The sequence below is a fragment of the Trichomycterus rosablanca genome, chromosome 12 (assembly GCF_030014385.1).
Source record: "Trichomycterus rosablanca isolate fTriRos1 chromosome 12, fTriRos1.hap1, whole genome shotgun sequence".
Taxonomy (NCBI): Eukaryota; Metazoa; Chordata; class Actinopteri; order Siluriformes; family Trichomycteridae; genus Trichomycterus; species Trichomycterus rosablanca.
Window position 1 is genome coordinate 39,041,613 of NC_085999.1, and position 23,446 is coordinate 39,065,058.

Consider the following 23,446-nt stretch of genomic DNA (forward strand, 5'->3'; position numbering starts at 1 on the left):
GACAGACAGACAGACAGACAGGACAGACAGGACAGATAGATAGAGACAGACAGAGATAGATAGCCAGATAGATAGAGACAGACAGACAGACAAGACAGACAGATAGATAGACAGACAGACAGACACAGACAGACAGACAGATAGATAGACAGATAGATAGAGACAGACATAGATAGACAGACATACAGATAGATAGATAGACGGACAGACAGACAGACAGACAGACAGACAGACAGATAGATAGACAGACATACAGATAGATAGATAGACGGATAGATAGACAGACAGACAGACAGACAAGACAGACAGATAGATAGATAGATAGACATACAGATAGATAGATAGACGGATAGATAGACAGACAGTCGGACGGACAAGACAGACAGACAGACAGACAGACAGACAGACAGATAGATAGATAGATAGACAGACAGACAGACATACAGATAGATAGATAGACGGATAGATAGACAGACAGTCGGACAGACAAGACAGACAGACAGACAGACAGACAGACAGACAGACAGACAGACAGACAGACAGACAGATAGATAGATAGATAGATAGATAGATAGATAGATAGATAGATAGACAGACATACAGATAGACAGACAGACAGACAGATAGATTTAAAAAGATTATTTTTATTTTGCATTTGGGTTAGATTGTACTTTTACCTTCACGGTTTATTCTGGTCAGGGTTGCAGTGGGTCAGGCTTTCCTGGAATTTATTGAGGCCTCGGCTGTGTACCCATTTTCCGGGACAAATCTTTAAAAGCCTTTTTTTATGATTATTAATGTTATTTCTTTTTGCTGGTTTCCGGAGGCATGGTAGACTGAAGCATGGCGCCACTCAGGAGGCCAAACTGCAGTGATTTATCCTCCATTTAGGAAGCTGAATAATGTCTGATGAGTTTGTGGGATCTAAAACGTCCCCGAGATGATTCCTAACTTTTCTGAGATTCGACCTGTGCTGTGCGGATGCGCCAGCAGGGGGCAGCATCGACTCTCCAATATTAAACCATCTCGGTCTGTTATGAATTAGACATCCTGAGGCCTCTGATTGGCCACACATGATGACATCAGCAGGACATGTTGCTGTCTGGTGTTTTTTTCTGCTTGAACCTTGAGCTCAGGGTTGAATTCGGTTCCTCTGAGGTTCTTCTCCGTCCGCAGGTCCGCATGAGGTCCGTTAGATGTTCTTTAGGTGACTGATGCAGTTCGACTGGTTTCTGGAACGCCCCAGAGTTTCCATCCTCGCTTCTCCTGTGTTTGTTCAGCGATGCTGGACGAGCCTCCTTAGATAAATTAGGAAAAGGATGCATTAGTGCTCGTCCTCAGAAGCTCCTGCAGCCACACACACACACACACACACACACACGACTCGGATTTCAAAAACAGCTCAATAAGCCCAGCAGTGAAAAATCCGTGGAACCAGATTCCTCCCAGTATCCTTTACCAGTTAAATCCTGAAAACATGGGCACTGAGACGCTTGGCGGTTGGGGTCAGGGTGGGCTCACCCCTTATTTACACCCCTAATCTTACACCCATGGCTATTTCTGTAATAAATATACAGGGTCAGAGGTACATGCGGCACGGTGGCTCGGTGGGTAGCACCGTCGCCGTACAGCGAGAAGGTCCTGGGTTCGATTCCCAGGTGGAGCGGTCCGGGTCCTTTCTGTGTGGAGTTTGCATGTTCTCCCCGTGTCTGTGTGGGTTTCCTCTGGGCGCTCCGGGTTTCCTCAGGTTAACTGTGTGTGTGTGTGTGTGTTTGTCTTGTGATGGACTGGCGACCTGCCCGAGGTGTTTCCTGCCTTTCACTCAGTGAATCGGACCCACTGTGACCCTGACCAGGATAAAGCCCTGGTAAAGCAGACAGTGAATGAATGTATGAATGATCAGAAGTATACAGACTCCTGACCGTAAGCTAGATACGTTTGTTTGGAGTTGGTCCTCGCTTCACAGCTTTAACAGTCTCTACTCTTCTGTCAATGCTTTTTATAAGATTTCGGAATTGGGGTATGGGGGTTTGTGCCCATTTAGTCCAAAGCGCATTTGTCTGGCTGTGATTATTGTTCTAATTCAGTATCTCTATGGACTTGGGTTTGCGCACTGAGGTAACCTGATAATAAGAAAGAGCGTCCACATACGCTATATGGCCAAAAGTATTCGGACGCCCGACCATATGCTTGTCGGACGTCCCATTTCCAAAACAACCTGTGTGCGATCTTTCCACCTAGAAGCTTCTCACAAGACTTTGAAGTACATCTGTGTGTGGGAATTTGTGCCCATTCTGTCAAAGGATGACAGCATTTGTGTGTCTGAGCACTGATTGATCAGTTGACGTTCCGCTTCATCACAGAGTTGTTAAATGGGACTGAAGTCAGGGCTCTGTGCTTGAACAGGAAAGGACCGTCCGTAAACTATTGCTGCAAAGTTGGAAGCATGTCATTTCTGGGTTTAGAAGGGGTGTCTACATACTTTTGTCCACTTTTTACTACTTTTTGTCCACAGCGTATGTTAGAACTTGAAGTGCAGATTTAAATACAGGGATTAAATCAGGTTTCGGGGTCGCTCAGGTGGCGCAGCGGTTAAAAACACACTCTGGAACCGGAGCTGGATCTGGAATACATCGTATCGAATCTCAGCTCTGCCTACCGGCTAAGGCTGAGCGGCCACATGAACAACGATTGGCCTGTTGTTCAGATATGGGCGGGACTAAGCCGGATGGGGTCTCTCTCTCTTATGGTGCAATTACGACCTCTGCTGGCTGATTGATGGCGCCTGCACAGAGATGGGAAAAGAGTGCTCTCAGGGTGTGTCTCTCCGTACATAACGCTGAGCTGCACTGCACTCGTCTAAGTGTAGGTGACAAGATGCATACGGCTGCTGCACGCGTGTGTGATGCTAATGGGCAATTGGACGCACTAAAAAAAGGGGAGAAAAAAGGAGAAAATGCATAAAGAAAATATTTTAAATATATATATATAAGCTTTTGGGGCTTGTTTGTATTTTTAACTTGTTTATAAGTAGTGTTTTATAATATGTCTTTATTTATACTTAAACATTTAGAGAAATATATTTATGTACCATTTATAAATGTTCAGATTCTTCAGGTTGCGTGATTGAACCTCATTGATCGACTTTAAAAAACACAAAAAGATTAATTGGCGTGAAATGATGGACGTTTAGCACGAACGCTCACGTGGACGCTCGAGCGGAATCCGGTTGCGTGACTTTGATCCGTCTCGTTCATGCGAACGTTTCCAGGATTGTTGAAATGCTTTTCGGCTCCAGAAAAAGAACGATTAATAAAAAACAGTCTGGGATCTTTCACATCAGAGTGAGAGACTGGCGTGAGACGGACGGTGTTTTGGTGAACGTACGTCCAGGAGACGACCCGGTGCTGCGATCCCGTCCGTCTGACCGCCGGGATGCCTTTGATGGCTGAAATAATCACACGAATATAGGAGCAGGCGCCAAGGTGGATTCATTTCTCTCCGTTTTTCTCCCAGTTTAGTCATAGCTGGTTCCACTTCCTCAGCTGGAGATCCTGATGGTGTATGAGGAGGATTAATTGATGAGGGTGCACGCACTGACCCCTTCTTATTCGCCCGTACTTCGGTGGATCGGCGCGTGAGGTCGGTCTCGCGCACGGAGAGTCACGCGCCGATCTCCACGTTCCTCCACTTCTGTACAGGCGCCTCGGCCTAGTAACCAGGGTCCTTACGTAGCGTCCGAGACCCCGCCCACTTTTTAGTCCTGTCTTTTCCCACCCAGCAGACTAGTGGCCGATTTTGTCTGCGGCACCGTCTGCACTGCCGATCGTGCCCAGCTAGGGGGCGCCCAAAAAATGTTGGTATACTGTATTGTCAATCCAGCTTATTCTCGGTCCTCGTCTTCTGAGTCCTTCCATGTGTCTTGTCGTACAGGTCAAGCTGTAGCCTAGTGGTTAAGGTACTGGACTAGTATTCAGAAGGTTGCTGGTTCAAGCCCCTCCACTGCCAGGTTGCCACTGTTGGGCCCTTGAGCAAGACCCTTAACCCTCAGATTGTATACTGTCACAGTACTGTAAGTCGCTTTGGATAAAGGCGCCTGCTAAATGCCAAAAATGTAAATGTACAGTACTGTACCTGTGGGACTTCTGTTAAAACAAATTTTAACAGGCACAATCACGAAATGAACTTGTACATGCGCAGGCTTTACGTTACATCTTGTAAACCACAGTGGAACCAGATTGCCAATTTCATTTCATTGAGAAGGTTTGAAAAACCCTGATCTTGATGTATTTTACTTTATTCTTTAATAAATGAAATGACAATTTGAACATGGTTTTTGCTTCCTCATGTTCACCTGGTGGTGTGTTCTATTTTGCATTAAGACCTTAAACCAGGGCCGCTCAGGTGGCGCAGCGGTTAAAAACACACTCTGGAACCAGAGCTGGGATCTGGAATACATCGTATCGAGTCTCGGCTCTGCCTACCGGCTAAGGATGAGCGGCCACGTGAACACTGATTGGCCTGTCGTTCAGATATGGGCGGGACTAAGTCGGATGGGGTCTCTCTCCCATGACTGGTGCAATTGCGACCTCTGCTGGCTGATTGATGCCGCCTGCACAGAGATGAGAAAAGAGTGCTGTCAGGGTGTGTCTCTCCGTACACAACGCTGAGCTGCACTGCACTCGTCTAAGTGTAGGTGATAAGATGCATACGGCTGCCGCCCACGTGTCGGAGGGGGCGTGGATTAGCTTCGTTCTCCTCAGTCAGGGCAGGGATCGGCATTGGTGGAGAGGAAGAATGACACAATCGGGCAATTGGACGCTCTAAAAAGATTGTTTTGCAGGACTTTATCTCGACTTATGACTTGTCACAGTGCATTTATACAAACGTAAGCTGAGCGTTTCATCCACTGTGCCCCGACAGCTGATGGAAAGACGCTTTCTTAGCATTTTCCTTCATCGACGTTTCAGAAATCCAGCTTGTTGTTCGCCGCCCTGTCGAGACGAGTCACGGTTTGTGTCTTTACGTGGATCCTCTCCGTCGCCTCGCGTCTCCGAACTACAAATCACCTGACGCCGTGAAAAACGCTTGTAAATAACGAGCTCCAGTCACAGCGGCCTCCGGAGTCCCTGGCGTGTCTCTCCTGAGCGCCCGTTCTATTTCGGTCAACTGTATTTATGACTGTGAGGGAGACGGAGAGGCTAACAAGACACCCTGACCTTTCCACGGCACCTAACGGGGCACTAATCAAATAACCTGCTGTGTCCCTCTGAGACATTAAAACCACCTCCTTGTTTCTACACTCACTGTCCATGTTATCAGCTCCTCTTACCATATAGAAGCACTTTGTAGTTCTACAATTACTGACTGTAGTCCATCTGTTTCTCTACATGCCTTTTTAACCTGCTTTCACTCTGTTCTTCAATGGTCAGGACCCCCACAGAGCAGGTATTATTTAGGTGGTGGATGATTCTCAGCACTGCAGTGACACTGACATGGTGGTGGTGTGTTAGTGTGTGTTGTGCTGGTATGAGTAGATCAGACACAGCAGCGCTGCTGGAGTTTTTAAACACCGTGTCCACTCACTGTCCACTCTATTAGACACTCCTACCTAGTCGGTCCACCTTGTAGATGTAAAGTCAGAGACGATCGCTCATCTATTGCTGCTGTTTGAGTCGGTCGTCTTCTAGACCTTCATCGGTGGTCACAGGACGCTGCTCACGGGGCGCTGTTGGCTGGATGTTTTTGGTTGGTGGACGATTCTCAGTCCAGCAGTGACGGTGAGGTGTTTAAAACCTCCAGCAGCGCTGCTGTGTCTGATCCACTCATACCAGCACAACACACACTAACACACGACCACCATGTCAGTGTCACTGCAGTGCTGAGAATCATCCACCACCTAAATAATACCTGCTCTGTGGTGGTCCTGTGGGGGTCCTGACCATTGAAGAACAGCAGGAAAGCAGGTTAAAAGAGCATGTAGAGAAACAGATGGACTACAGTCAGTAATTGTAGAACTACAAAGTGCTTCTATATGGTAAGTGGAGCTGATAAAATGGACAGTGAGTGTAGAAACAAGGAGGTGGTTTTAATGTTATGGCTGATCGGCGTGTATAATTTCAGCATTTAGCAGACGCATTTATCTAATGCATCATGCAGTACTGTGACAGTATACAATCTAAGCAGTTAAGGGTTAAGGGCCTTGCTCAGGGGCCCAACAGTGGCAACCTGGCAGTGGTGGGGCTTGAACCGGCAGCCTTCTGAGTTACAAGGTAATACTGTATATTTTAGCCCCATGTGCTGTTTAAAAGTGCACTTTTATCACATGTCTAGCTTTTATCATTTTTAGTCAAGTGTAATGGCAGGTCAGGCTTTCATTTTCTGGTTCTAAATTCTTCATGTTTGTTATTGATTTCTCGGATAATTCGACGCTCCTCCGGGGGGCTCGGCGTGGGTCCTGTTGCTTTCCTAAATCTCTCCATCTGCTGGGTCTGTACCATCATGAACCTCACGTTATCGATTCTCTCTCTCTATCACTCGTCCTCACCCTCTCTCTCTCTCTCTCTCTCTCTCTCTCTCCAGGGTGTTGGACTGTCCGTCCATGGGCGGTTTCGAGTGGCTACGGAGAGGACGCTGTTCGCCATGCCCGAGACGGCCATCGGTAAGTGTCTGCTGTCCAGAGCATTAATAATGCATGGGTCCAGACGACATATCAGAACATCACAACCAGAGGCAGGACGATCTGGAATATATTTATCATGAAGTAAAATACATATTCCAGCTGAACCCTGGAGCTCAGGTTTTATTAGGGTTTTTATATGAAGATCTATATTCCTAGATTATGTTTATAATGCTGGGTTGCCAGATTCTGTTGGAATTTTTTAATTAGAACTCACATAAAGAAGTCTGATTTTGTCCAACCCAAGCGAACCAAGAGTTTTAAGAACGACTACCCGACAATTTAGACTCTTACACATGCTATATTATTTACGTATTTGCAAACCTAGTTTCCGTAGAACATTGTACATTTTGTAAAATGTAGTAAAACCAAGAATCTGTCATTTGCTCACACACATTTCTGCACATTTATTTAGATATTAGAAATACGACTTTTACGTTCACTGAACAACTTGATTGCGTTTTTGACAGATTCACAGCTTTGAGGCTCGATTTTTACAGCTTGCCGCTGAGCTCAAAGTTCAGTCTGATTGAACTTCAAAGTGCCATTTCAAAGTGCCGCCAGTGAGACAAACTGTTTATATGATGTAGTCAAAAGCGTAGTACAGACACGGCGGAGCGAAACGGATTCTAAACTCATTTAATTCCGTTTTTAATTAGAACCACCTTTGCATTGTGGGGAAATTACGGCACGGCGACTAGTGAGCTGCGGAACTGGAAGACCGAGTTTGCATTTTAGCATTTCAATAGCAAACCTGTGTTTATTTATCCTGGAATTGACTGTTGTGGCTGTGTAGCTCTTTAATCAGAATAATTAAGATTAAATCTGGTCTTTAATTAAAGCAGGGAAGTTTCATGAACCCACGTTCTTGTTTTTAAACTAAAATAAAGTACATAAAATAAGATACATAAACTAGAGAACTGTATTTAAATAAACCACCAATATTATCAGTCAAATATTTTACACTTTTTAAAGCTTGTTTGCTCTAAACAAATATGTTAGCCCTCGACTCCTGAGATCTGGGGGATCCAGGGTTCGGTTGGGTGATTGCCTGGGCATGATTGGTTATGTCTGAGGTGGGGGTGGTCGAACCCTTGTCAGTGCGCTCTCAGTGCAGGTCCCAAGCCCGGATAGAAAGAGGAGTATTCGCGTCAGGAACTGTAAAAACTGTGCCAGGTCTGGTATGAGGACCAGATCCAAAGTGGTGACGCCTAAATGCGGGAGCAGCCGAAATATCTTGGCCTGACTCAAATAACAACAGTTCAGATTTCTTCGTTGCAAACCTGCCGCTGGTCTGCCAGTCAGGACTGGTGATAAACGATTAGTTTGCCACGTTAGTACGGCTCAGACGGGCCTCTACGGTCCGGCCTCTCCACCCCTGACGGTGCTGTTTATGTTTCATCTCAGTTTTATGTGGAAACACTCCGGTGGTGCCGCCTTCCTGTCAGCACCCTGCTGTAAGAGAGCATGGCACGCTAAAACAAACACGTAGCCCCGTGCCCCGTCTGCCCATGAAAGGAATGCCAGCCCATCCACTCACCAGTAGATTCATCTTCCTGTAAGATAACACAGGAGTTCTGGGACACGAACCCATAGCCCTCACACGTGTCCGTTCCGTGGCTCATCGAATGTTGTTGCTAATAGGAAACCCTGTTCCAGCTGTTCAGCATCTGGAACTGAATATTACTGATCTCACGCTTCAGTGCAGACTGTCCTGTACCTGGGTTGAGATGGTATCTCATCTCGTTTGATGGGTTTGTTGACGGTTGTGTAATGGTGCACTGATCAGATCAGAATCGGGACCTGAACGAGGTTAAACTGAGGTGTTGATCTTACACAGCATGCTCAAGATGTTGGAAACATTCCTACTGGGATTTAAATCCTGTAAGATTTGTTCACTGCAGCCAATATTATTATTTTTATTATTATAATTATTATTCATTTGTTATTATTATGCTATTATATTATTTGTAATTTTTTATTATGCTATTTTTTAAATTGTATTATTATATTTAATTTGTAATTATGTTAACTTATTATTTTTATAAATTTATTTTTACTGTTTTTATTATTATTTTATTATTAATATTCTTTTATTAATTTTAATTTGTTATTTTTATTGTTTTATTTTATTGTATTATTTTGTGTTATTTTAATTATTATTATTTTTAATTTATTGTGTTATTTTATTATTAATATTATTATTATTATTTGTTAATATTTTATTATTATTGTTATTATAACTTTTATTAGTAGTAGTAGTTGTAAGTGCCATTAGGGCTGCCGCGATTGGTCGACCTAGTCGATGACGTCGACGCACATATTTTAAGTCGATGCATCGTGTTTAAAACTATGTTTATAAATTATCCTTTTAAATTTCTACAACGTCTCCGTTCATATAAGCGTTCATATGATTCCCTCAGCACTACTCGCCGTGTGCAGGACCTCAGTCGTATCTGCTCCGGTCACCGGTCGCCGGCATTAAGCTCCGTCTTAAAAAACACCGTCTGCAGCCGTCAGAGGACGATTGTAGAGCTTTCAAATAACAGATCAAAGTTCTCCACGACCCAAATCATCCAAAGTTTGGTGATACTTAAACCTGGTACAGAACTAAACGCTGGTTTGTTCACTGTGTAAAGCTTTGATGGTACCACAGCAGCACCGGCGCCGTGCTGCACGTCTATATCGTTTCATTACGCTTCTTAATCCTGGAGATCTTGGAATAGCGCATTTCTTAGCGAGTTCAGTCAGACCGCCGCGCACTTTACTGCGTCGGGCTCGGAGCACAAAAAGCTTCTCGTGTGAATGCGCCGGTAACAGCGTAACACTCAGCACCGTGTTTACATGGTTTAGAATGTGCAGTAAGTGTTGAGTGAATGTGGAGGTTAGGATCGGGGATCGTTCTGTCGTTACCGTACGCTGGACTTAATGAGACGCGGCTACATATAACTATTTGATCTCTGCTATAAGGTGAAGCACGTTGCTGTGTGTACAGAACAGCATGAACACGAGCTGCACTCTGTTTAATATGGAGCACCTGAGAATGTGATCATATGACATTTAGTTCTGTGTTATATTATTATGCCGTACAGTTTGTTGTTAAAATAAAAGAAGCTTAAATGAGATTCCGAATGACATTTTAATTAAAAAGAAAAAAAGGAATCGCTTAGATTAATCAACTAATCGATAAAGTAGTCTATAGATTAATCAATAGAAAAATAGTCGTTAGTGGCAGCCCTAAAGTTAACTTATTATTTTTATTAATTTATTTTATTATTTTATTCTTGATATTCTATTTTTTTTTTCTGTTATTATTAGTGTTCTATTATTTTAACTATTGTTCTTATTTTATTATTAGTTTTAATTTGTTATTAATATTGTTGTTTTTATTTTGTTATTTTAATTATTATTAATTTTAGTTTTATTATTAATATTAATATTATTTTTATTACTGTTGTTATTATTGTTTAATATTTTATTATTACTATTATTATTGCTTTTATTAGTAGTAGAAGTAGAGTGTAAGTACCATCATGCCAGTTCTGACTTGTGGACAGTGTTTCTCCAGAACATCTTGTCTTCTGTTTAGGTCTTCAGGCTTCTTAATGGCTCATTCATTGTTCCTCTATTTGTATCCATCCACCTTGTTGCTGGCCGTCCTCTTCCTCTTTTACAAGCATCTTCAAGTCTTCCAAGCAGAATTATCAGCTTTTATATCTATAAAATGTGGAATGGGTTCTGTACCAGTTCACGAACCTAATTTTGAACCTTTTGGGCACACATTCACCAAAAATAAACAGGTTCCAAACCAGGAACGTGCATTCCCAACTGGAACCAAAGAAGCTCGGTTTCTAATTCTTCAACAAACCCTGGTCGGCCTTCATGTGGCATCCTTTCTCTCCGTGTGTCTCTGTGTTCCTCAGTAACACTTGTGTAACCTTGAATGAGAGAAAATCATGTTCCAGGAGCTGAAAACGCCGCTATTCAGCCGGTCTGAGTGAGTTAAGTGTGTGAGAACTCCCTGAGGAACGTTCAGAGTGGCAGGAAGTCGTGCTACTGTTCAGCTCAGCCCATTATCACATCCACAACGCGTGCACCTACGTCCCTGGGTGGCTGTGTGTGTGTGTGTGTGTGTGTGTGTGTGTGTGTGTGTGTGTTACTCATCTGCTGCTGCTGCTCATCCTAAGACTGAAGGTTTGGAAGCAGGGTGAAAAATCCTCGCAATGAACACTACATGGCCAAAAGTATTTGGACACCTGACCATGAGCTTGTCGGACGTCACATTTCAGCAGCTTTTCAGCTAGAGCAACAGTCGCTCCTCTGAGAAGCTTCTCACAAGACTTTGCTGTTCTTCAATGGTCAGGACCCCCGCAGGAACCCCACAGAGCAGGTATTATTTAGGTGGTGGATGATTCTCAGCACTGCAGTGACACTGACATGGTGGTGGTGTGTTAGTGTGTGTTGTGCTGGTATGAGTGGATCAGACACAGCAGCGCTGCTGGAGTTTTTAAACACCTCACTGTCACTGCTGGACTGAGAATCGTCCACCGACCAATAACATCCAGCCAACAGCGCCCCGTGGGCAGCGTCCTGTCACCACTGATGAAGGTCTAGAAGATGAGCGACTCAAACAGCAGCGATAGATGAGCGATCGTCTCTGACTTTACATCTACAAGGTGGACCGACTAGGTAGGAGTGTGTAATAGAGTGGACAGTGAGTGGACACGGTGTTTAAAAACTCCAGCAGCGCTGCTGTGTCCGATCCACTCATACCAGCACAACACACACTAACACACCACCACCATGTCAGTGTCACTGCAGTGCTGAGAATGATCCACCACCTAAATAATACCTGCTCTGTGGGGGTCCTGTGGGGGTCCTGACCATTGAAGAACAGGGTGAAGAGAAACAGATGGACTACAGTCAGTAATTGTAGAACTACAAAGTGCTTCTGTATGGTAAGTGAAGCTGATAACATGGACAGTGAGTATGGAAACAAGGAGGTGGTTTTAATGTTATGCCTGATTGGTGTATAATGTTATTATTTGTCTTTAAACCAATGGAAATGTGGGCAGATGAGAGGCCTGTTTAAAACACCAAACCCTAAACACACCCCACCTTGGTGTGATTAATCTGGATTAACAGTGCAGCATTTGCAGGCTGGAATCAGGTCAGTTAGACTAATCCTGATACAACGGGTCTAGTCTGCTGTCTGCTCTGGTATTTCACACTGTGTGTGTGTGTGTGTGTGTGTGTGTGTGTGTGTGTGTGTGTGTGTGTGTGTGGGCGGACGGGAAGGGGGGTATAACACATCACGACCAAGCATATATGAGATTCCGGGACACATTCATTCTGATCATTGCTCATTTAAGCCAATATTTTTGTATGCACGGAAGCTACCAAACTACTAAACAGTAGCCCTTTGGAGTTCAAAAGTATTGGGACACCTGATTTTAAGCTTGTTGGACACCCCATTCCAAAGCCATACATATTTTATAGCTTAAATAGAATTCACTTTGCACAAGACTTACAATGTGTCTGCTCCCTACTACCTACCTGATCCGCTGCCTCAGTAGAGAGGATAAGACCTGGAGTCATAAGGCAGATTATTTAGACGCACTACTTACGCCGATTACGTCACCGCAGATTTAGCTTACTAAGCTAACACAGTTAGCATCAGGCTGTTCGAACCGCCGCTAGCACGCCGGCTAACGTCTCCCTCCGTGTACCGAAAACGCTTAAACTGTTCCTGACGCCCCAATTCACAAATAAACCCACACTGGTATAATTACACCTTTAAATACACCGTATAATTACGCTCCCTCATTACTCAGTCAGATCATCACTCAGAATTAAGGCGCCTCAGTAGGGAGCTAAGAATTTAGACACGCCCTCTTCTCGGGAGACAGACCCCCCCGTGTCTCTATAGAGCTCGCTTCCAGTTCCGGTTCATTTGGTCTTTTTATTGTATTTATTTCTTTTCCTGCTCTTCACTGACCACAAGTTTCCTCGTGGGAGGAAGTGAATTTAAATTTTTGGATGCGACTCTTGTCCACTTTGGGCGTCGGCCGGTCTGGATCGAGTCCAGAGCTGGTGGGAGAGAGATCTGGCGTCCTGTTTATGTAGAGAACAAACACCCGGCGGATTCGGACCGTCTCACAGCTTTGTGTTCGTTACGTTACGCTGACAAGACCTCGAAGGAATCAGCGCTGTCAGGGGTTCAGGAACGTTTATAAAATGACAGATCTTAGATTCTAGAGCTCCAGTTTGTTTAAACCTGTCTAATCTAGAATTAAACCATAACATAAAATTAAAATGAACTTGTGAGGAAGGTACAGACCTTTTTTTTTTAATATTCTTTCAAGTAAACAACAACAAATAAACAACAACAAAGTTTTTTTTTCATATGTCATACATAAACCACTTCTTTTCCCTTGGCGTCTCCAGCCTGTTTGAAAGCTCAGACATTATTCTGCACCGCTGAAACCATACGGTTTAGGGATCTTGCTCAAGGGCCCAACAGTGGCTGCTTTGCAGAGCCAGGATTTGAACCCTTAACCTTCCGATTAACAAGAAGTTATTGTATCAAAATGCGTTTTAAAAAAAAAACACCACATGGACAAAAGTATTAGGACATACCTTCTAATTTTTTAATTCATGTGTTTCAGCCACACTAGTTTTTATAACTAGCTTTGCTGCAACAGTTTAGGGAAGGCCCTTTGTGCACAAAATAAGCCTTATAAAGACATAAAGAAATGCTCGGTGTCATGCACAGAGCCCTGATCTCAGCCTCACTCAACAGCTCTGGGATGAACCGGAACACCTACTAAGGCTTTCGTGAAACACTGTCAGCCATACAAATGATGTCACAAATTCCCACAGGCATACTTTAAAGTCTTGTGAGAAGTACTCTTGTTTTAATCCCATTTGTTTTTAAAATGAAACGTCCGGCACTGTTCGCCTCTTTCAGACACGTGTACACGCCCTCCTCTTCTCGCCCCTGCATTCTGCACAGGCGGCTCTTCCACCGATCAGGGTACTTACACAGCGTATGAAGACCCACACACCCACACATAGGTGGCCAATTAGTATCTGCTGCAGGCACTGCCAGTTGTGCCGGCCAGATGGCGCCCAGCTTGACCGGTGGCAACGCCGAGTTCAGAATCTCGGCGTTGGTGCGCTAGCGAAATATCCCGTTGTGCCACCTGGCCGCCCAAATACTTTTGATCATATAGTGTGTACAATGATGAGTCAAAACATTAGGACCACTATCTAAATCTGCTTTCAGCTCTTGCTGTCTTGTCTGACCGTTACAGGGTTGTTTCCCGACGTTGGAGGCGGCCACTTCCTGCCGAGGCTCCGGGGCAAGCTGGGACTCTTCCTGGCCCTGACGGGGTTTCGCCTCAAGGGTCGAGATGTGCAAAGATCCGGGGTCGCCACGCACTTCGTCCAGTCCGAGAAGGTATCGCTCTACACTGACTACAGACATCACGTCGGTAGAAAGTTTATAAACAGGCGGGTTTGTTATTGAGGCTTTCGGTAACTTCCTGAAGGACGTATGAGGGTAGAAGCGGGTCGATCTGCTGAGTCAGCTCCTCTCACGCCAGTCAGCACGGTGAGCAGCGGGAGAAGTTGGATTCTGGCACCAGACCCGGTCCATGAGCCCAGGGTGCCGCTGCCAGTGCTGATGTCTTGGCACCTGAAGAGAAAGAGCGCTGTGCGGGGCACGGCCTACGAGCTGGCCAAGGACGGGCAGCTAGTGGGAGACCCAGAGTACACGGAGAGGGATAAAAATAATCACAGCATACATACACACACATAACAGACTTAAACACAAGCAGTTTAATTTGTGGTGGTTTGCTAGGGTGGTTGCTGTGGTATTCCAGTTGGTTGATAGGGGGTTGTTATTGTTTCCCAAGTAGTTGAATCACATTGAAAGAAATCATAATGATTTAAAACCTTTGTTTATTTTTACTCATTCTGGACATTTTTAACTGTCTGTGGTGGAGCCAGTGGTCCTGTCAGTCGGGGTAAAGTTTTAAATGTTAAATAAAGGTTTTTATTTCGTCTTGTCGGTTCCCTGATCTTGTTTTAATGTTGCAAGAGGACTGTCAGGGTTTTTTTGGGTGTTAGTGTGTTGACAAGATGAATTCTGCACCTTCACTTCAGGTGGTTACTAGGGTGTTGCTAGTGTCGGATGTTAGGTACACAAAGCTCAGAGGAAGGTGTCCATATACTTGTGTGTCTGTGCTCACAGATCGCGGCTCTTCAGAAGGACCTAACGGAGCTGAAATCTCCCTCGGCCGGCGTCGTGGCCCAAGTGCTCGACTCTTATCAGGAGCAGGTGAGTGCTGGAGCTCCGTCTGCTCTTCAGACTCGTGCACAGGAGGCGGAATTACATTCAAATTCTTAGTTTCTATTTTACAATTTCTGTTTTTAATATAAACCTATATTTAGTCTAATGTGACCGACCAGTTGAACTGTGTATGACTCCGTATGCGACAAATAAACTAGATTAGGTTAAAGTCCTATTTCGAACTCATCGGTTCTGATAAGGGTGTGGCATAACATTAAAACCACCTCCTTGTTTCTACACCCACTGTCCATGTTATCAGCTCCACTTACCATATGGAAGCACTTTGTAGTTCTACAATTACTGACTGTACTCTATCTGTTTCTCTTTCACCCTGTTCTTCAATGGTCAGGACCCCCACAGAGCAGGTATTATTTAGGTGGTGGATGATTCTCAGCACTGCAGTGACACAGCATACACTGTGCTGGTATGAGTGGATCAGACACAGCAGCGCTGCTGGAGTTTTTAAACACCGTGTCCACTCGCTGTCCACTCTATTAGACACTCCTACCTAGTCGGTCCACCTTGTAGATGTAAAGTCGGAGACGATCGCTCATCTATTGCTGCTGTTTGAGTCGCTCATCTTCTAGACCTTCATCAGTGGTCACAGGACGCTGCCCACGGGGCGCTGTCGGCTGGATATTTTTTGGTCGGTGGACGATTCTCAGTCCAGCAGTGACGGTGAGGTGTTTAAAAACTCCACTCATTCCAGCACAGCACACACTAACACACCACCACCATGTCAGTGTCACTGCAGTGCTGAGAATCATCCAGCACCTAAATAATACCTGCTCTGTGGGGGTCCTGACCATTGAAGAACAGCATGAAAGAGAAACAGATGGACTACAGTCAGTAATTGTAGAACTACAAAGTGCTCCTATATGGTAAGTGGAGCTGATAACATGGACAGTGAGTGTAGAAACAAGGAGGTGGTTTTAATGTTATGGCTGATCGGTGTAGATCCCTGATATTAAGAAGCTGAGATATTTTGTGTGTGTTGTGGTACTTTTATCTCAGTATAACCGGTTTGATTTCTTTATAATCCCAGAGTTCTCTGGATGTGGAGAAGCCGTTCGTCCTGCAGCAGCACACAGAAGCCATCGATGGGTGACGTATCATCGTCTAGATTTAACACTTTTCTTCTAATGTGGACTTTCCATTCCAAAACTACAGGCACTATTACCAGGTTGGGACCTGCACCGAGAGCGCACCTTCCTCGGACATTAGCCAATCATGTCCGTGCAGACACCCTAACGGGTGATAGCACAGCTGAGATTCGAACCCTGGATCCGTAGCGTAATTCACCACCAGGTTTCAGAATTGACTGGCTGAAATTAAGCCCAAAAAATATGAATTAACGAGGGTGATCTGGGTGTTCTGTGTGTCCTGTATCCAGGATCATCTGTTTAACGATCTGATATTATTCAGTATGACCAGTACACACTAATGACGGAAAGTTTAGTGCTTGGAGCATCTCAGAACTAAGTGATTCTACCCACTCTGTATTTCTGATGTGCTTCCTGGTTTCTTGACCTAATGGTTAATGGTTTTGTGTCCGTCCAGGCTGTTTGACGGCAGCAGCGTGGAGGAGATCATGAAGAACCTGCAACAGGATGGGTCGGCTTTTGCAAAGAAGCAAGCCGAGGTAGTTCAACTTCAAGTTCAGGAGGCTTTACTGTCAGGATCAGGGTGCAACACAATAAATACAAGAACGACAAAAAACAGTGAAAACTTAAAAAGTGAAATGTGGTGGTGATGGCCGGTACCGAGCAGAGATGTTCACAAGTCACAAAATACGAGTCCGAGTCGAGTCACGAGTCATTATAATCGACACAAAACATATATTGTAAATGTAGCGTAGAAATAAAGAAATAATCTGTAAGTTCAGATAAAAACAACAACAGATTAGCGAGTGTATTTAGCCGTTTTACTTCGTGCCTTTACTTTCCCAGGTTCCAGTTAAAAAGCTTAAACTGACGTTTTGTTTTCATTGCAAATCACGGCACAGCGGCCAAAATCCCAAACACAGCAAAAACAATCATAACCGCTGCTTATCTGAGCTTCTGTTCTTCCAGATGCTATTACATTTATAAGCGTGCGTCCCATTAGGAACAGAATCCGTTATTTTGTAAATGTGCTTATAATTAAAAACCTCCAAACTTTTCCCGGTCGTGAAGTAAAACAGGAAGTCGTTAGAAAGCCGATCGAGCGTTTCATTACCACGTCATCTGTGTGACGCAAACTGAATAAATGCAAATAACGGCATTTCTTACTAACAATTACAATCAGAAGCTCTGATTGGTTCAGAAAGCGTCTTACAACCATCAGCACCGATTCTGTAGGAGCGTTCCATTCACATTATCTGTTACTGTGAAGTGCACTACGTAGGGTATTCCACCATTTTAAGTAGGGAGCGACGCTTCATCACTACACCGGAAGCTGGCTGGAACATTTACACATTGTGTGTGTTGTGGGTTAAGACGGCCGGAGCGAGTATTATTATTATTATTATTATTATTATTATTATTATGATTATTATTAAAGAGCAGAAAATGACACGATCAGAATGATGTCGGATCAGATATATATATAATTATCACACGTAACTAATGTTGCTGACTTTTGTTTTACACAAGTCATTTTTTTGCGAGTCATGAGTCGAGTCAGAGTCATTTGAAACGAGTCCGAGTCGAGTCTGAAGTCGCTGTGTGTGCGACTTACTTGCGACTCGGACTCGAGTCCCCGTCTCTGGTACCGAGTAAATGTCAAGTGGCAAATTAAAGAATATACGACATATTTTGGTGGTTTGTATAAGCTGGGCACCCTTAGCAGGCACAATTAAAGGCAGAAAATGCAGAAAAAATTATTTAAAAAATATAAGTTTTATATCCAGACTCTGTCTTTCTTTAGCAAACGTGGTAATAAACGCGGTTTCCCACTTTTGTCGTCCCCAAACGACTCCGGTACACAAACGTTCGTTCATTTTCAGCTGCAGTTCGTTCTCATCAGATTTGCAGTTGATTTGTGATTAGTCACTTGGACTATGGATGCATTTTTGGAAGCTCTAAGGCAGGGGTTTCAAACTCATTTTCATTGAGGGCCACGTCTGCATTATGGTGGCCCTCAAAGGGCCGGTTGTAACGTATCCTGCCGTGATTGAAGTCGCCTTTTAATTCTTGGACAATTTGTTGTTTTTCTTGGAGGATAAATTCTGTGTTTGGTGTAAAAATGCCAAATTTATTCTGTATATTTATAAGGTATATCTACATTTATATTGTTCTCCTTTACCACAGACACGGCCTCATAACACCAGAGACGTACCGGCTTCTCTTCATGAAGCACAAACCTGTTTTTACTTTCACATCTTTCATTAAATTTTCTCCTTCTGCTTCAATTTTCTCTTCTTGTACATTTTGGGATTATTTGTAAATATTTCTCAACATCACTTGTTGGAAAACCGCCTCAGTTATCTAGTATCTAGTGGCAGGATTGGCATGCATTGTGGGAGATGCAGTTTATGTACGATCTTACGGTGTATTTTAAGACAATCGTACGTCTTTTAATCTCTTGAGTTTGACACACATGCTTTACGGGAACCTGAGTGGACCTAAAGCTGTGCACCACCCACACCTTCTCTGTCTGGTACAAAGTGAATGAACAAAATGTACGCTGTAGTTAGGACAGGAGGGTTCTGTAGTGGGTCATCACAGAGGTTGAATAACCGGCGTTCTAGTAGCTGAGATTGTCCTGACGGTATGTATTTGTGCTGTGGGATGGAAACCGGAGCACCTGGAGGAAACCCACACACACAGGGAGAACATGCAAACTCCACCCAGGCTTTTATTTTCATAAGGCACCATCGTGCCGCCCATCACATCTTTTCTCTGGTGTTCGGTTTCAGACTCTGATGAAGATGTCGCCGACCTCGCTGAAACTGACCTTCAGGCAGCTGCAGCTCGGAGCCAAACTGAGTCTGCAGGACGTTCTGGTGATGGAGTACCGGCTCAGCCAGGCCTGTATGGTACGTAGCTCCTACCTCTTCAGCTTAATGATCACATGGCGTCTTCTTACTCCCCCTATTTTCTTCAGAATTTTATTCGATTTCCTGATTGTTTTTCATCTCTGCTGCTGACCGAAAAGAGCCACGGCCCCTCCGACATGTGTGCAGCACTGACCGCTTCGTTTCACCTGCGCACAGATCTCCATTATCCCCCGTCTCTGTGCAGCACCATCGATCAGCCAGCAGAGGGCGTAATTGCAGCAGTTGCAGGAATTTTATACATACATCCAAAAGTATGTAGACACCTGACCATGAGCTTGTTTGACACCCCATTCTAAAACCACTGGCATTAATTTGGTGTCCCATGTTTACATTTTTTTATTTATATGTATATTCATTCTGAGAGCAGTAGGAACATTTGTTATAAAACATGGACAAAAGTATTGCGACACTCCTTTTTTTCCATTATATTTCTGTTCCGCTGCTGGTGGATCCCTGATTGGTTGAGGTGGGTATACTGCTGCTCACGCCTCCTCCGACCCGCTCACAGCCCTCAGTGGAACTCTATAAAGACATGAAGAAAAGCTCCAGTGTCCTGCACAGAACCCTGAGCTCTACAGAACTGATTAGAAATAGAAATGAATTAGAATTTTCAGAATCCTATTCTGGATTTGGTTAGTCTTGGTCTTTGGTTACTAAGAGAGTTTACCAGGTGAACCAAAAACCTAGAGGAGCTTTGACTAGGTGTATAAACGTCACTCTGTGCTGTTTTGTGCTTGTTTTGTAGAGAGGACATGATTTCTACGAGGGGGTACGAGCAGGTAAAATCAGTGAACCTACAAAACTCAGAACCTTTAGCTTCATTCTTTACAAAATAAAAGTGTTTTTTTAATCTGTACTGTTTTGTCCGCAGTGATAATCGATAAAGATAACCGTCCTGAGTGGAAACCCTCGACTCTGGCCGGCGTTACCGAACAGGCCCTGGAGGAAAGTTTCACCTCACTGGGAGACAAAGATCTCACACTGTAAACCACCTCCGTGCATCCCTCGTCCCTAATTCGGGCAGAAACCCGAGCAGTCGTATTTTGTTCTTTATCGAAATAGGAATCGCTGACACGCGCAATAAATGTCGAGCTCCCGGAGTAACAGAATAGCAGCGAAAGTCCTCGTCTGAGACGCTGAACAGATCTGCTCACCTTAAAAAAAATATATGTTTATTAGGCGCCACGAGTCTGTATTTTTCTCCACAACCCAGTTCAACATCCAGGGTTTGATCAGAACGAACACGGCACGCTTTGTATCCTGGAATAAACGATGTGTGACACGCCAGACTTCTTCACTTTCTGCATTAATGTTTGTTTCTGTGACGATAAGCACAACAAATAAAACTAAAACATCGTAAAAAGAGGTACAAAAATTTCCTCCCAGTTTAGTCGTATCCAATTTATTCATATGCAGTTCCCCAGGTTGCCTTCTGGTTGATGGCCGTACCTAATGCACGCCGTGTCCGAGTCCCGTCACGCACTGCTCTCCGTTATTCACCGTCTCTGTGCATAGAAGGAACCAGTTTGGGTGCTAAGAATACTAACCCACCCACACATGCAGAAATGAAGGCGAGGACGGACTAAACTCGGGTCCCCTCTGGTCCATATAGAGATGCTTTTATCCAAGGCGACTTACAGTACTGTGACGGTACACAATTTAAGCAATTGAGGGCAACCTGGCAGTGGTGGGGCTTGAACCGGCGATCTTCTGATTACTAGTCCAGTTCCTTAACCTCTAGGCTACATCTTCCCTACATCACATAAACTTGTTAAAGAGGGACAGAACGGTGGCGGTGCAGCGTTTAGTGTCGGTGACCCACGACTCCTGGGAGCCGAGTTTAGTCCGTCCTCGTCTTCATTACTGCATGTGTGGAGTACAGAGACGGCGATTAATGGAGAGCAGTGCGTGACTCAGTACGCCCTATGGAGACAAGCAGGGGAATTGGATATGAATAAATTGGGAGAAAAAGATTTATGGAAGAATTTATAAATACAGAGGAACCTTGATTTAACGGACTAAAAGGGGGGAGCACTGGTCTGTAGAATGCGATTGTTTTTTTTTTTCCAGGGGGTGTGAAGAACTAAGGTGCACAAAAGTGCTAAACATGCACACAGAGTAAAATAAACAACATAAATAGAGTATAAATATGTGATGTAAAAGCTGTAAATAAATATTAAAACTGGTGTTCTGTACTACTGGGGAGAAATTTCATTGACCGTGTGTGGTGGAGGAGTATTAGAGTATAGTGGGGACTCAGGGTTTCTATTATTCTGAGTCTGAAGCAGCGCTGGTGCAAAATTAAGCACTAGAACCTGCAAAAATTAAGAAAAAAAACCAGAGAAAAGGGCGAGAACAGAGTGAGCCTCCCAACAAAATCATGTAAACAGAGAGATGAGCACTGCCTAGTGGACGATTACTGAACTACTGAAGTTTACACATCGGACCGGACGTTCGCTTTTCCATATTTTGTCCATTAAATCAGAAATCTGTTAAATGACGGTCTGTTAAATCGAGGTTCCACTGTACAATTATGGGAATGATTCTTATTTCTGATTAAAAACACACTTCCCACAGTTAGCTCTGTGAGATCTTAGTTTCCGGAACGCTCGCTAGCGAAGACGTCTCCAGAGACGCCGAGACGTTTCCTCTGGCGGACGAGAGATCCACTAATCTAACGATGGTGGGCCGCTTCTTTACGGCTAATGAGAAACAAACAGTAAAAACAGTAATAAAAGACGTTTTGAGCTCCACGTCCATGTTGTGAGCAAAAGTATGTGAACACCCCTCTTAATTATTAAGTTCAGCCGAACATTTTGACAAAAACAGTTTGAGGAAGGCCCTGTCCTGCTCCGGTTTGACTCCGCCCCTGTAAACAAAGCAAGGTTAATACGACGTTATTTGATGAGTTTAATGTGTAGGAAAGATGTCGCCTAGAGGTTAAGGTACTGGACTGGCAATCAGAAGGTCACCGGTTCAAGCCCCACCACTGCCACGTTGCCAAAATGGACAGTTTTGGCTAATCAGTGTATAATATAAACACATTACTGCTTTACTCAAGCTAGGGTGCTCGGGTGGCACTAAAGTACACCCACTACTGCTTAGATCTGAGAATTCAGGGTTTGAATCTCAGCGGTGCTATTAGCCAATCGGAGATGATTGATACAGGCCACCAGGAGTGCGCTCTCAGTACCAGTCCCGAGCCCAGACTGAATGAGGACCAGGGAGCAGCCGAATAGCAAAAAAAAATATATATACAGTTAAGGTCAAAATTATTAGCCCCCCTTATGAAATCAAATAAAACCCTTATTCTTCCAATGACATGGGCCATAACCTTAAGTGGTTATAGTTTGTGTGCGTCCACAAGAACAAAGACAACATCTGCATAAGGTCAAATGAACATTTTTATTGGTTTGCTGAACTGAAACAGAAAAAAAGCAAAAAATGCAATGGTCAAAATTATTAGCCCTCTGACAACTAATAGTCAATAGTGTAGCCTTTCTGATCCAAAACTGACAACAACCTCCTCTGGTAGTTTCTAACTAAGTTGGCACATGTCTCCTGAGGGATTTTAGCCCATTCTTCCTTGGCAAATTGTTCAAGATCATGCAAATTGCTTGGTCTCCGAGCATGGACCCGAACCTTGAGCTCCCTCCACAGATTCTCGATAGGATTGAGATCAGGGCTCTGAGAGGGCCACTCCAGAACCTTGATTTTGGTGTCTTTCAAAAAGTTTTTTACTAACTTTGATGTATGCTTCGGGTCATTGTCTTGTTGGAAGACTCAGCAATGACCTAACCCTAGACTGGCAGCACATGTCTTGATGTTATTCTTCAAAATATCCACATAATCTTCTTTTTTCATGGTCCCATGCACCCGAACAAGGTTTCCTGTCCCTGAAGCAGCAAAACAGCCTCACAGCATTATGCTTCCACCAGCATGCTTCACTGTGGGGACAGTATTTTTAGGGTTGAAGGCCTCGCCCTTTCCTACGCCAAACAAAAGCAGCATCCATATGCCCAAACAGCTCAAGTTTGGTTTCATCAGACTTCCAAAACTCACCCTTATGTTTCAGATTGTCTCTGGCAAAGGTTAGTCGGGCTTTGGTGTGCCGCTGTGAGAGCAACAGGGTTTTTGCTGACCACAAAGTCCACCACAATGAAGAGCGCTCACAACAGTCTTGCGTGAAACATCAAGTCCAGAGGAAGCCAGCTCAGCAACAATCATCTTTGCAGAGGTCCGGGGATTCTTGTTGACATCTCTGATTATTTTTCGCTGCAAAGTTTTGGAAAACTTGTGTTTTCGACCACGGCCAGGTTTATTTTTAACAGACTTTGTTTCTTTGTGCTTTGCGATGATGCAATGCACAGCT

General features: G+C 44.1%; 1 protein-coding gene across 1 annotated transcript in view; it reads left to right on the forward strand.

The window, feature by feature from the left end:
- The window catches only part of hibch (3-hydroxyisobutyryl-CoA hydrolase), a 30,024-nt gene extending 9,663 nt beyond the window's left edge, over positions 1-20,361 (forward strand). Inside the window, exons 7-14 of the mRNA XM_063006411.1 lie at positions 6,583-6,661; positions 13,996-14,141; positions 14,937-15,023; positions 16,081-16,139; positions 16,596-16,677; positions 18,934-19,053; positions 19,820-19,853; positions 19,946-20,361. Coding sequence (XP_062862481.1) covers positions 6,583-6,661; positions 13,996-14,141; positions 14,937-15,023; positions 16,081-16,139; positions 16,596-16,677; positions 18,934-19,053; positions 19,820-19,853; positions 19,946-20,061 — 723 coding nt within the window. The 3' untranslated portion in view covers positions 20,062-20,361. The remainder of the gene's footprint in view (positions 1-6,582; positions 6,662-13,995; positions 14,142-14,936; positions 15,024-16,080; positions 16,140-16,595; positions 16,678-18,933; positions 19,054-19,819; positions 19,854-19,945) is intronic.
- Positions 20,362-23,446: the final 3,085 nt, after the last annotated feature.